At 33.0% G+C, this 15,080-nt stretch overlaps 2 protein-coding genes across 2 annotated transcripts; one reads left to right on the forward strand and one right to left on the reverse strand.

The window, feature by feature from the left end:
• The first annotated feature begins 2,235 nt into the window (after window positions 1-2,235).
• On the forward strand, window positions 2,236-3,800 carry LOC141710577 (uncharacterized). The gene is made up of 3 exons (XM_074513140.1): window positions 2,236-2,358; window positions 2,851-3,123; window positions 3,213-3,800. The coding sequence occupies exons 2-3, from the start codon at window positions 2,884-2,886 to the stop codon at window positions 3,471-3,473; spliced, it is 501 nt and encodes a 166-aa protein (XP_074369241.1). The 5' UTR covers window positions 2,236-2,358; window positions 2,851-2,883; the 3' UTR covers window positions 3,474-3,800.
• A 6,388-nt stretch (window positions 3,801-10,188) lies between these two features.
• On the reverse strand, window positions 10,189-12,712 carry LOC141711625 (putative pre-mRNA-splicing factor ATP-dependent RNA helicase DEAH2). The gene has a single exon (XM_074514203.1). The coding sequence runs from the start codon at window positions 12,481-12,483 to the stop codon at window positions 10,267-10,269; it is 2,217 nt and encodes a 738-aa protein (XP_074370304.1). The 5' UTR covers window positions 12,484-12,712; the 3' UTR covers window positions 10,189-10,266.
• Between the last annotated feature and the right edge of the window lie 2,368 nt (window positions 12,713-15,080).

The raw sequence follows: 15,080 nt of genomic DNA on the forward strand, positions 1-15,080 counted from the left end.
ATTTCATAATTGTTACCGTATAACATGGAAATTAATTATTTGACAAGATCATGTTATTCGATTACAAAACAATTGAGTTCATTTGTGTTAGTTACCTTAATTTATGATATCTTTTATGTATGTTTATATGTATGTATGTATGTATGTATGTATGTATGTATGTATGTATGTATGTATGTATGTATGTATTTGAATGTTAATTGTGTGAAAATGAGTTATAGGATAATTAATTTGACACAAGAGTACATGTCTGTTGTGAACCTATACTTCAAGTATTATACGTATTTAAATAAGAATACGATATTTATTTTTCGTTTGAAATGAGTTTCTTGTACTGTAATTGGAATAATTAATATATTACACACGGGGGGTACTGTAATTGGAATAATAAAATTATAATAATAATAGAATTTTATTTTATACTTATAAAAATACATATGTTATTAAAAATATAAGTTTTTAATATACAATAATGGAGTAGCAATAAATATGTAATTATTAGTAATTAATGAGCTAGATGTAATTAATATATATGTTACTAAATTTGATATTTATAAATACATATTCATGAGGGGTACTTAAGTAATTTTAAATTATTAAATTGTCTCAATTAACACCCTAATTGCTATATTATATATATAATAAATAGATTGAGGTCATTTGTGTTAGTTATCTTAATTTCTTATATCTTGCATGTATGTTTGTATGTGTATATGCATGCATATGCATGCATGTTTGTATGTATGTATGTATTGGAATGTTAAATGTGTGAAAATAAGCTATACGATAATTAATTTGACACAAGTACATGTATATTGTGAACTTATAATACAAGTGTTATACGTATCCAAATAAGAATAATTATTAGTAATTAATGAGCTAGATGTAATTAATATATAACATATAATTATATAATTTGAAATATAGTGAATATTTGTTTAGATTTAAATTGGACTATTAATTATTCATTAATGCATTTAGCGAAATTATGTATTAAGGCCAACAGAGTATTGGTGTCGTGGCTAGGCTTTTGTATCCCCTTGTGAGAGGTAAGTGTTCGATCTTTGGCGTATGTGTGTGTAATTAATTAGAAAAATAAAATTATGTATTAAGTTCATTTGTTCAAATCAGATCAAAAAAATTATCCATTTGATGAGATTGTTCATTTATCGAGATTATACTTTAGTATTATTTTGAAAAAATATTATACAAAATTACAAGTTTTTTTTGACTAATATGGTTTATAGCCTTACAAATGAGTATCTATTCAATAATTCTCGGGTGAGTCAGAGTCGAACACAGGACCTGGGACGGCAGAGGATAAACTCCTTACCACTGAAGCTATCCAATCGTGCTCAAATTACAAGTTTTTATAAATAAAAACTTGTGAAATACTGCTTTCAAGCTTTTTTTTGCAAATATAATTTGCAACTTTATAACCATGTTTGTAGGCCTGTCAATGTAGCAAAAATTAGATCCGACCCGATCCGATCCGAGGCCATTTTAATGGATATGGATCGACCTATTAAAAACCTGATCCGAGATCCGACCCGATAAGAAAATTCCGATTATAAATGGAGCGGATATGAATTTAGGTCGATCCGATCTGTTAAAACCCGATCTTTTATATATATATATATATTCATAAAAATAATTTTTAATTAATTCTAAGTTTAATCATATTATCCTCGAGTCAAGTCCCATCATCGATACTTCGTTCGGTTCGGTCTCTAGAGTCCAGTCGATTTCTATAACCCCATTTCTTTGATCCTAGTTCTTTTATCTTTTAGAACCGCATAACTCAAGTCTCACTTCATATAATAATTCTATTTCGCAATCGTGATCCGAACGAATATGGATAGGGGTCGGCCTATAAAAAATCCAGAACCAGTCCAATTTGAATTCATATAAATGGATATGAATATGGATTTAGGCCGATCCGATCCAGATCCCATTAATTGACAGGCCTACGGGTTTGCAACTAAAATCAGGATCAATCACAAATAAAATTTTAAAATTTGATAATTTTAATGATATTTAGTTGCATTTTTGCTGAAATACTTGTACCTAAGATTGCATTGAATAGATCAAATGCAACTAAAAGACAATTGTAATTATTTTTGAGAAAGACGAAAAACTGAGTTACATCAAATGATACAAGCAATAATAAAAAAAGACTTTATACATCAAATTACCACTACTAAATTAGGGCTATAAAAATCATATTTCCCAAATAATTTTTTGAAAAAAACAAACAGGCGGTAGAAAAAACCAGACATACTATACGCACATCTCTCTCCTCTGCTCTGCACTCATCATTTCTTCTTTGCTCTTACTTACAGTCATCTTCACGTTCAAGTACGTATTCTTAAATTTATGCTTACATACACACACACATAAACACATACATATGATTTGTTCTTTGTTTTCTTGTTATTTCATTGCACGGTTGTTCTTGAATGTACATTTCATAGGTTCTTGAATTTGGTTATTCTTGAATGCACATTTTACAGGTTCTTGAATTTCTTGGTTTGTTTTGTCAAATTTCTTGGCTATATGCATACGTACTTTTGCATTCATCCAATAAGTTGTTGAATATGCGTTAACCTTTGTCAACTTTAACGTGTTCTTGTTTCGTAAACTAGTTCTTGAGAGTGTTTAGATTCTTCTTAAATTGGGATTTTGTGTCTCGATAATTAAGGGTACCTGTGTTTCTTGCTTCATAAACTAGTTATCGAAAGTGTCAAGATTTTTTTGAAGATTGGGTTTCTGTGTCTCGATACCTGAGAGTACCTTGTATTTCTTGCTTCGTTTTGAAAGTACCTTGTGTTTCTTGCTTCGAATGAAAAGTCAGTAGTGGTACGAGAAACAGCTGAGAGGGTAATGAAACTGAATATGAAACAATCCAAAGAAGTTTCTAGTTCTTATGGCGCATCTAGTAATGAAGAAATTGTAGAACTTGATAAGAAGATTGAAGAAGCGTTGGTGAAACATAAGGAAATAAAACGCCAACTGCAAATCGCCACTAATAAGCTGGCTATGTTAAATAAGGAAGAAAAGGCAGAGAGAAGAATGGCCAGAGAAGCTATGAGAGCTGAAAGGGAAGCCGCGGAACGACAAAAGGCAAGTACTCCAACTTTGAGACTTTTACTAGCTTTATAATGAAATGCACTGGACTGGATATCTGTAAATTGTAATTATGTTTACTGCAGAAACGTGACAAGAGAGCAAGAAGGAAGGACAGGAAGAATGCCGCGATTAATGAAGTTTTTTCTGAGGGGGAAGAATTTGTGCAGCCAGAAAATGCAGCAATGGAGCCAAAGGTGAATCCAATCAAGCAGGCTCGAGAAGTAGGTCTAATTTCCGTTCCAAAGATCATTCTCAAAAGGAAGAAAGCCAGGAAAATTGGCGCATGGGCTGCTCGTGCTGCAGCAGTGGTTGTTGTCTTGATAGCATGTTGCTATCTTTTCTGAGAACCTGGAATTCAGCACTGTGACATAGGATTAGTAATTCTACAGGAAACATCTCCAATCTTACAGCCTTCCGAAAGTCCATTTTATTTGGTTTCTACATCACTCGAGAACTTAAGTCTGAAGTAACATACTTTCATGTAATCTTTAGTTTATACATTATAAAGCTTGTCTGGTAAAACTATGTATCAAACTAACTACATAGTTTAAGATCTTTACTAATTAGGATCTTGATTATCTTCATTGAGCAGAAGCAGGCTCTGCACATAATTTGAATGTATGCGGCAAAATTGTTGACTACAATGGGCATACAGAGGTCTAACTTCTGTTAATGTTAGTGAGTCCAAGTTGCATGAAAAGAACTTGATTATATCCCCTCCATAATTGCTAGTCCTTACCAAATATTTTCCGCTGTCTAAGATCCCAATGACTTAAGCCCCATACCAACTTTTTTCCGCTTTGAAACTGAACTTCATTTCCCAGGAACACTTGTCTTTTAATATCCATATGCTAAGAGTCCAATGATGATGGCCAAATCCAAAAACTGCTACTGTTTCTCCATATGCTTCTATACTTTTAGGTTGACACCAAAATTCTATTGGAAACTCGACCAGTCTAATGGTCTCATCGCTCAAATCAAAACATATGACGGAGGTTAATGTCAGTGCATAGATAGTATCATGTACAAACTTGGTATCCTCGATACTCAAAACACCAGCAACAGCATCAACGTTAGTAAAAAATATTTTTCATAACAACCTGTTAGAGATCCCGTAGATTTTTGGTCCACCAAAAGTGTCAAACTCTTCAAACAAGCTCCACGGGTAGGATATTATGGAATTAACATAAGTTCCATCAAATATGGACTCGAAATCGGAGACTAATGAGCAGAAACTGCACATTTCCTCGTAAAGTATGTACTTGTTGGACGAGGTTTTTTGATAAGCAAGATGGGCAGTAATGAAGGAAGTGGAACTAATAATTCAATGCCATGTTTTACAAACACATCCGCATCTCACAAGAGACTCAGCTGGCAGTCTGTACAGGATTTCTTTCACGATATCTGTTGGAATATACTTTCTTGGCTTAGAGGCCATTGGAGTACTTTTATGCTTATAACGTGTCATAAGCGTTTTCATTACGTGAAGTTGGTTCAGGGTGAAGAAGCCAAGTCCCCATTATTTGTTTATATAGAAGATGCAATGCCTGGATTATCCACTGTTCCTAAACCAACTCTGTTTTCTAAAGGACATCTGATTTCTTATTTTTTTTATCCTTTTTTGTTTAGAATCTGACTAACAATTTTATATCTAAAAAAGATCAGTTATAACCTTTTATTTTACTCTTTATAAAATTTATTACTAAAAGACAGAAGCCAAGAATTCATTTTAAGTTGTAACATGTTTTTTAGATGTATTTAATTTAATTTAGATTTTATAAAATCCGTCATCCGATAAAATTTGAAGGTTTTAAAAGAGGATTTTTCTGATATATGTTTATGGGTTTATGGGCTGATAAGCTAAATTCTATAAAATTAACTCATTTGGATTGATATAGTTTGTTTTATGTATGAGACTATGAGTCCATGTTCACGAAGAAGCGGGAGTAAATCAAAATACGATAAAATAATAAAATTTAGTGCGGATACTAGAAAAATCATTTTAAAAATTCATGATTTTTTTTTTAATTTAATAAAATAATTTTTTTTAAATAAATTGACTAATATTTTTTGAAATTATAGAATGAACCTCACAACCATTTACATTTTTATGTTAAATTTTGAAATAGATGATGAAACGGTAGGATTTGATAATAAAAATATCTTTAATCGAAAGTAAAATTATAAACGAATACTAAAAAGTATATTATAATAATTTATATCAAGTATAAATAGATTTTCTACATTAAATATAATGCTTAGTATTTGATAGTGAATAAAAATAAATCTAATTGCGGAATTAATGTCACATTAATCAGACCTGATTTGATCCAAGAGAAAAGCCCAGTTGATGAGACTCAAAATCTTAATTATTTATTAATTTCGTAATTAATAAAAGGGGCTAATTAAACAGCCCAATAAAAGTGTTCAAATAAGTAACTACTTCTACAAGAATTAGCCTGCAAGCAACCTAAATTTAGAAAGAAAAAAATAATTCATGATTTCTAGGACTCCAAAGTCCAATTAGAGGTGGAGACTTGCACACCAAGTCACCCAATTCTATATTGATTTCTAGACTCTCAACATCTATATAAACGGTTTTACCCCCCTCAAATTCAGGAGAACATTTTTTAGCACAGCTCTAAGCATCACAATGCCCGAGAAGACTCTACAAGTCACGAGGCCATCAACTAGAGCGACACTTTAGACTTAATCCTCGAAAAAGGACGAATAAGTCACTACGTCATTGGTGAGCCCTTGCCGCCATAGCTCTGAGGGCATCACCAATAACTATGTTTTGACTTGATTCTTGGCATACACCAAGGTACGTAAACATCATGTGAAGGCAGATTCAAGCCACAAAACACAAGCACATTCATTAAAACTCAAAACTTATCAAACTCTAACATTAAATACGCGCAATAAATAAATCTATATTTTTTATCCATAACATTTTGACGTTGTTTGTGTGAAAATACGACAACCATGAAAGCACAAAGAAACACCGAGAAACCACATGCTGCGATGCGCAACATCGCATCCAACGTTGAGATTCCACCAAAGTCAAACCTCAATATCTGAGGGACTAATCTCTCAGGGACGAAGATCATCATTACCTAACTGTTGATTCAAAAAACGGTCTCCAACCTCAAGAGATGTATAATTAAGGAAAAAGTCCCAAATTATAGATAGTGCTCTCACTAATAAACACCCGAATTTCAGATGTTAATAATTGTGTTTCCCTCAAGGGTGAATTATGGGATGTGAAATTTTGAGGAAGAACGTAACGTCGAGTACATGAGGAGTACGAACCTTGGTATTTGTAAGGAGAAGTTACGATTTCTATGATCCTTATATCGAGGATAGTGATTGTTCATATAAAGAGGAGATCTCCCCAAGAAGGGTGCAGTCGGGTAACGAACCTGTTATCAAAGGGCGTTTTTAGCCCCGAAAACGTGAAAGGATGAATCCACAAATCATAAAGAAGAGAATCTGTGCTCGTGAAGCACACATCCGAAAACCTCAAAAAGATCTGGAATCATAGAGAAATCATGATCTACCAACGACAACTAAGTTGTCGCTTCTACCATACCTCAACTTTCAATCACAAAATCAAGAAGCCGGTCTCGTAATTATGAGATTTCTTGTGACCTGAACGTTGATTCAAGGGACCGATATCCAATCTCAAGGAGTGGAAAACTAAGGAATGAATCCCCGATCGTATTTCAGATATTAACAATTATATTTTCGTCTAGAAGGAACGTTCATCCACCTGATTGGAGTAAGTTTCAGCGTCGACCGCATCAGGAGTACATATTTCAGTATTTGCAAGGATGAGCCGTATTCGTAAAAAAATTTGAGATTTCTCTTGTCCCAATACCTAGGACAGTAGATGAACGTTCATCTGGTAAGGAGACCGAGCCAGGAAGGAGACGACCAAGCAAAGAGCCCGTTGTCAGAATAAGTTCTCCGTCTCGAGGACACGAAGACACAGAATTACACACTTCTACACATTTATTTCTATTAGAATGATTATATACAATGCAAGTTGTGATAATACTATTGTAACAAAATGCTGAGCTTAATATTGTACATTGGAAACGGAGAATTGATTTGCCTGCTCTTGCTATTAAAAAATCAGAATTGGTGTTCCTCACTTCTCACTACAAGAAATTGCGGCTAAATAAAACCGCGACCACTCAAAAATGACAGGACGGGGTGAAAATTAAGGCTAAATTCCACCTGTTCTTTCTGGTCGAATTCAGCAGAAATTGTAGTAGTTTCGTTAGTATTAGGATCCGGGCTATCTTTCATTAAGCAGGAGCAGGCTCTACACAAAATTGGAATGTATGCATCCATAATTCCATATAGGAGATCAAGATGAGTGGCGGCCAACATTGATTTTTCTGTAAACTTTAGAAAATCAAGGTCGCACAAAAAGTATATAGCAGTGCGAGTCCAGGCCATATATTTACCGTTATCTAAGAGGGCTTGAGCATCATGACAACCGTTTTGCAGATTAATACTGAATAAACAGATTTATGGGTCTGCTCACATGATAGGACTTTGTCGACAAACATAACAACCCGTAAAGTATTCCAGAGCCATCTTGGTGTCGTAATAATTCTGACGGGTAGTATAGCTCAGGAAATTCAAAATTTCTTTGAGTTAAGCACTCAAAATCAGGGGTGAATGAGCAGCAATTGCCTCTGTCATAAAGTATCCTCTTGTTTGAGGAGGTTTTCTGATAAGCGAGATTGGTTGTAATGAAGGAAGTAGAGCTAATAATTCGATGCCATGATTTGCAAACACATCTGCATCTAACAAGCAGCTGAACTGGCAGTCTACAGAGGATTTCCATCAATATATTCAATCAGGATTTTAAAATATCATTGCGACACTTGTTATTCAATTTGAATTGTTACATTGTTACACTTATATTGTTACACTTGTGTATCATTACCCTTAGTAACAGAAATTAATAGATAAATTATTTAGCGAGTCACAATTGGCAGTGATAAGCTCATTCATATGCTTTCTGAAAAACTATGCAGATAATTAACAAAATAGTAAAGGATTCCTGCAATGATGCTGAGGCTAGCAGGTGGCTTATCATAAACTCAATCATGTACAACTCAATCTTAACTTACTTCATTTGGTTATTTAATTTTTTGTTGGTTACTGTAATGCAAACAACCGAAGAAATGCACAAAGAGTCAACCTCCATCTAAACTATCAATAGAAGGATCCAGGCAATCTTCATCGAGTAGAAGAAGGCTCTCTGCATACTGCATTATCGAAAAATGATCACCAGGATTGCCTTCCTGTATTAGTGTACATTCTGCCCAACTCTAAGAAGGCTCTCTGCTGGATTGCAGAGTCGGTGATAATCTTATTCTATTTTTTACTTAAATTTTATACTAGTAGTTTTTTAAAATTCTGCAACTCCATTTCATTTCCGCCCTTCAGGAACAGACCGAACAACATTATAAACTACATTAATGTGTAAAAAGTCAAATCACGTGGTGTCGAATAAATAGTCAATGTCTTCCAGGCTTGATGTGCTTATATGAACAACTGAACACGGATACATGAATGAACAGCTCATATCGTGACACGTACCGACATTAGTGAGTACTGTAATTCACCTGCCACTGCCAAGATTCTAGTGCGCAGCACCGTGCATCAACTTATAACCCGCCGGAAAAGAAGATCATTTTTTATATAGCCATTTGCAAGACTTTTTGCTCAGCATTTTATCATATTGATCATTTTCAATTATGCAAATTGTTTATTATCAAGTACCATAGGTTTGATCAATAAACCAGAAGAATCTAGGCTATATATAGATCTCACAAACTTCATTTATTAACACCATGTTAATTCACCACAAGCATGTGGCGGATAATTGAACTTTCAAATTTTTCACCTTTTATATACTACTCCCTCCGTTCCATTATACGTTTTCTATTTTGATTTCTGACACTATTCATGGTACGCGATTGACTATTAATTTACGTCTAAGTACTTATGAGTACTTTAATATAATGAAATTTTTATATTTAATACTAATATGAAATTAAAAATATTAATAGTTAAAACTGTGCATTAACAAACGTGTTCAACACAAATAGAAAACGTTTTTAGGGAGGGAGTGAGTAAATATTACAAGCACATAGTAGTCTTTATAAACCCCATCACAATACCCTTCATTTCCAAAATAGTGCAAATATGGCAAGTCACAACTTGCTCAAGCTTGCAACCATTCTCTGTCTTCTCACCATTTTCTTCGTTTCTTCTTTATCGCAACAGACATCGACAACATTAGACAACGAGGACGAGGACGAAGAATACGTTCTCGATTCCCCATTGGCCAACACAAATTTAAGAAGCCGATTCTTAGACAACGAGGACGAGGACGAAGAATACGTTCTCGATTCCCCATTGGCCAGCACAAATTTAAGAAGCCGATTCTTAGCAAGCAAAAAGGTTATCAAGAAAGGTACAACATGTTCTCAGAGTAAGAAATATATTTGTGACGGGGTATATGCTAACAACGGTACCAGCCTTTTGTATTGTTGCAAGAAGCATTGTCGCAATGTTCTTGGAGATAGGAACAATTGCGGGCAATGTGGGAGCAAATGTGCCTATGGACAAAGATGTTGTGGCGGAACTTGCACAAATGTTCTAGATAATGATACACATTGCGGCAAGTGTGGCAAGACGTGTTCTTACGGTGTTAAATGTGGGAATGGATTTTGTGGTTACGCGTAGATATACTTAATCTTGTACGTACATTACAATTTAAAAGAATCTTTATATACTTGATAAAGAGTTTAGAATACATGAGTTTGAGTTTGCTGAGGATGATGGTCACATTGATACTTGAATAATTTGCTGTATTTAATTTAAAGTCTTTCCTTTGTTTTTCCACTGTCTAAGTAATTTAGTTTAAGGCGACCGTAAGATTACCGTTAATTTTGGTTACGAGTTATGAAAGCTGCAACTAGAAATTTTAAGCATACAAATAGATTGGTGAGTGAGATTTGGACCACTTTACAAGAATCACAGTTATACATGATATACATGATATGAGTAATACATTGATGAACAAAATTGGATAACGAAACAATTGAATTATGTAGCGCTGGTTGAAACCTTCAACTGTCCTTGGTGACCATTAATGGTACCTTCTACCTTTTGGTCTTTGTATCTGCCTCTCGACTCTCGTTCCCTCTTTCTGTACAACTTTTCAAGAACGCGCTTTGCTTCACAATGTGGAAAGTTAACAAGATCGAAGTAATGTGGAGCAATATCAATCAACCATTCGCCACGAACATCTGTTACTGTGCGGAGAAAATTCTTTGATGTGAAGACATGCTCCTTATAAATTACCCACTCTGGTTTGTGACCAAGGCAGCTTGATGGGTGTAGATGAACCACTCGGTTATCTTTGACGGTTAAATAGTCTCCCGTACGCTCCAGGTGAGCCACCTGAGTGAAATATCCCGATAACATGGCCTTTTTAATGTTGATGTAATAGTCCCGGCTGTTGAAGTCTGTGCTGCAGAGTTTTAAATTGAACCTAGCCATGATGCAAGCTAGCTGCTGCCTCACATGATCTGCAGATTTGAGTACCCTGTAGTTGACAAAATTCTCATAACACCATGATTGGTCGTCATTGTTTTGTTTGTAATCATGGTACACATTTAAAAGTGTGAGATGATCCCCATCTATGTGCGCAAACCGAGCTTTGGCTTGATCTGCAGCTTTCTGAGCCTCCCTAGGCCGGAGAAAGCAATTGGGTACTGAAAGCATAGCACATATAGACAAAATTTCGTTCGAACAGTTGAATTCTGGGCTAACAACAAGCATCTTCCCCATCTCCGGGTCTAGGGGCAATTCACTCATGATTTCACCCAGCCTGGTCAAATTTCCTTCGTCATCCAAAGCCCCCAAGTAATTCAAAAGCTCTAATGCACGCATTAGTGTTTCAGGGGCAGGAGGGTCCATAAAATCAAAATGGACCAGATCATCTATACCTATTTTTTTCAAAGTGAGCACCGTTACTGCAATGTTTGACCTCTGAATCTCAGGGCATGTCTCAGGCTCAAGATAATTATGAAAACTTTTCTCCGTGTATAATCTAAAACACTTTCCTGGTTGCGTTCTGCCTGCACGCCCTGACCTCTGATGGGCACTTGCCTTTGATATTGCTGCAACCTGCAAAGACTCAACACGCGTTCGTGGGTCATAAACTTTTCTTTTTGCAAATCCAGGATCTATGACATAAACTATGCCATCTATTGTCAGAGACGTTTCAGCAATGTTTGTAGAGACAACAATCTTCCTTCCAGCCGGACCATTTGGCATCAAAGGAGAAGGAGCAGGATCAAATATTTTCTGCTGCATAGCTGGAGGAAGCGTGGAGTATAAAGGCACAACTAATGCAGGTCCAACAGAATCTCCAAACTTACCGATTTCCTTTTTTATTTTACGACACGCATCTTCAATTTCCTCCTCCCCGGTAAGAAAGACTAGTATATCACCAGGGGGTTGACATGTATGTATTTGAACAACAGTATGAATTGCTGCTTTTACATAGTCATCCTCGTTCTTCTGCGTATAAAAGATCTCCACCGGGTGTAGTCTTCCTGGAACCTTCATAAGGGGTGCACCACAGAAATAACCCTGAAACTTTTCAGCCTCGAGAGTAGCACTCATCACAACAAGCTTCAAATCAGGCCTATTTTTCAGTACTTGCTTCAAAAGCCCTAACAGAACATCTGTTGACAAAGTCCTTTCATGAGCTTCATCAAGAATGATCACATTATATCTCTTCAAAAGTGGATCAGTCATGGCTTCTCTTAAAAGCATACCATCTGTCAAGTACTTCAGAACAGTTTGCGAACTAGTGCAGTCTTCAAAACGAATGCTATAACCAACTTGTTCTCCAATACATACATCCATCTCTTCAGCAACTCTACGAGCAACCGACATTGCTGCAACCCTCCGAGGCTGGGTGCATGCAATCATGTACTTGTTACGGCTTTCTAATTCGACAGTTTCAAGAACAAACTGAGGAATCTGAGTAGTTTTCCCACTCCCAGTCTCCCCAACAAGAATCAGCGTCTGATTATCCTTGAAAGCCTTTAGAAACTCTAATTTCTGGTGCCAAACAGGCAAACTTTTCCTCTTCTCCAAAATATCATGATATCTTTGCGTATAAGCCCTTCCATTCCACCGATTAATCAAAGAAGTCACACTGTTTGTAACGTCTCCGTTATTTTTGTTGAGCTTGGTGACCCTATCATCCAACACAACGAAAGCTTTTCTCTTCCGATCGATTCCCATCACTATATAATATGGTAATATTCTTGTCTAGTCTCCATTAAGATCACATGGTAAGAGTATTTATAGCCTAGTCTGGGACTTGTAACCTTGTTCTAATCGGAATCATAATCTGGGACTTGTTACAAGTAACCTTTTTCTAATGGGAATAGGAATCTGCAACTGATTCTAAATCAAATTGGAAACCATAGTTCATATTTGAGTTCAAATAAGAAACCCGTCAAAAAAGAAAAAGAAAATTAAATAACAAACAAATCATCAATACATGCCCTTTTATATGGCAAACAATTGTCGGAAATATTAATTCACAATTATTTATATTGTATTTTAAATTTATGTTGATTGAACTAGTTTTTGAATAATTATTAGATAATGCAGTGTTTGAAATTATAGATTAGATTTTATTGAAATAAGGTTATATTTGTAGTTGTGTTTATTAGATGTATAGCCTATATAAACAGCTAATGTTTGATGGCATTGATAATAAAACTAGTATAATACACGGGTTATTTTTTAGAGTTTTTTATGCATGCAATTATATTATTTTTAGTTATTTTCTTATTTGTAAATGTTGTATAATATCTGACGAACATGAAAATACAAGTTAATTGTTTATCAAATTCTATCATTTTCGTACAAGACATTACTAAATTACACAACGTTTCCAATATAGCTCATTAAGCAAAATATATATATATTCTTCTTTGTGTTGTATAATTTGTATTTAATGAATGAATATAAAAATGGTAGTCAGTGTACGTTTAAAATGAAACAATTAAATTTAATATGTAGAATATCGTTAGTATGTTTACAAAGAAAAAGTTATAAATTAACATATATGTTGAATATAGAGTTGATCAAAAATTTAAATTTTATTTAAATAAACTATATGCACTGATCTATATTACTCAATTGAATAAGATAAAAAATGAATAACTGAATTCAGAATTACTTGCAATCATAATATACAATAATGTAAAATTTACACTACTGATAATATAAAAGTTGATTTTAATGAAAAATGTTAGTTTTTGAAATTCAATTTATGTATGTTTGGAAAAATGTTAGTTTTTTTACATTCTTGTTAACAAAATAAGATTAAGTTATATGTGTCTGTTTTAGCATGTAAATTATCATATGTTACATTTCTTAGAAAATTTCGATGGTTTCAATTATTTATATGCTAAATATCTAATTTATATACATGTATAATCATTATTAACATCTAGTGAGGTAATTGATTACTCAAATAACATGTATTTATAATTATTCAAATATTAAAATTATGTATTAATTAAATTGCAATAATTTATATATGATATTCACATTATCACTAACAAACAATCCATATCTATTTTTTACTGAGTCTCAATCATGATTGTAACATAAAAATAAATTATATATTGTAAGACTTATTATTGATGTTCATGATTTTTTTCAAGAATGTGAAAGAAAATTTGTAATTATATTGTTATTTAAACTATTTTTAAATTTCTTTCATTACAACTCTAATATTTCTTCATATAATAATTTGATAATATTGTATACTATTCTCCTAAAAATAAATATTTTTCAATTCGATAAAATTTTATAAATATTAGTTGAACTGGTTAATTCCTTCAAATTATTGAACAATATTTTTTTAAATAGTATAAAATGCATTGAATCAAATACTACAATATAGTATAAATATAACTTTTATTTGAATAATTCAAAATATTTGTACAATATTATCTTGATCAATGAATATTGTTTATCTAAAAGAATTTTTTTTAAAATGCTATTTTTTTAAAATGAAAAATGAAAAATAAATAAATTTAATATATCACCTTAATTTTAACAAATCTGGTGATATCTCATATTAAATTTCAAAAATTTTTAAAATTGAGATAAGTCTCAAAACACTAATGCGCTACTAGTGAAGTTAATAATTTTAATACAAATAATCAATTGACTTGATCCTATAAATATCTCAAACACATTAATTTATATTAATATAAGATATTAACAAATTTCACATTATTAGTAAGATATTCTCGCCGAACTTGTAATTTAAATTTACAACATGTAGAAAGTGACAATGTTTTTTGGCTGGTCAAATTACGAGTATTTTTTGAACAATGGGCAAAATTCTGATTTCAAATTCAAAATAAACTAAAATTCATTGACTCATTATAATTCGAATTTATCTAAATATTTAATACTAATCTAGATTTTTTATATATTGGCGATTATATTTTCATTATTTTCTTTAAAAATTATATATGTACATATTAATTACTTTTTATAATAAAAAATATGTTAAAATATATTACATATATTTTCAAACTAAAAAATAATACTCCCTCCGTCCCTTTCAATTGTTTACATTTTTGAGAGAGTGTCCGACACACATTTTAAGGTGCATATTACGTATAGTTCTGTAAATTTTTTTTACAAATTTGTTTCTCCGAATAAAAATTAAAATATTTAACTTTTATTCAGAAAAAGAAAATTATAAAAAAAAGTTACATAACTATATTTTTTATGCACCTTAAAATGCGTGTCGGGCACTTTCTCAGAAATGTAAACAATTGGAAGGGACGGAGGGAGTAATAAAT

This window comes from Apium graveolens, chromosome 3 (assembly GCF_009905375.1).
Source record: "Apium graveolens cultivar Ventura chromosome 3, ASM990537v1, whole genome shotgun sequence".
Lineage (NCBI taxonomy): Eukaryota > Viridiplantae > Streptophyta > Magnoliopsida > Apiales > Apiaceae > Apium > Apium graveolens.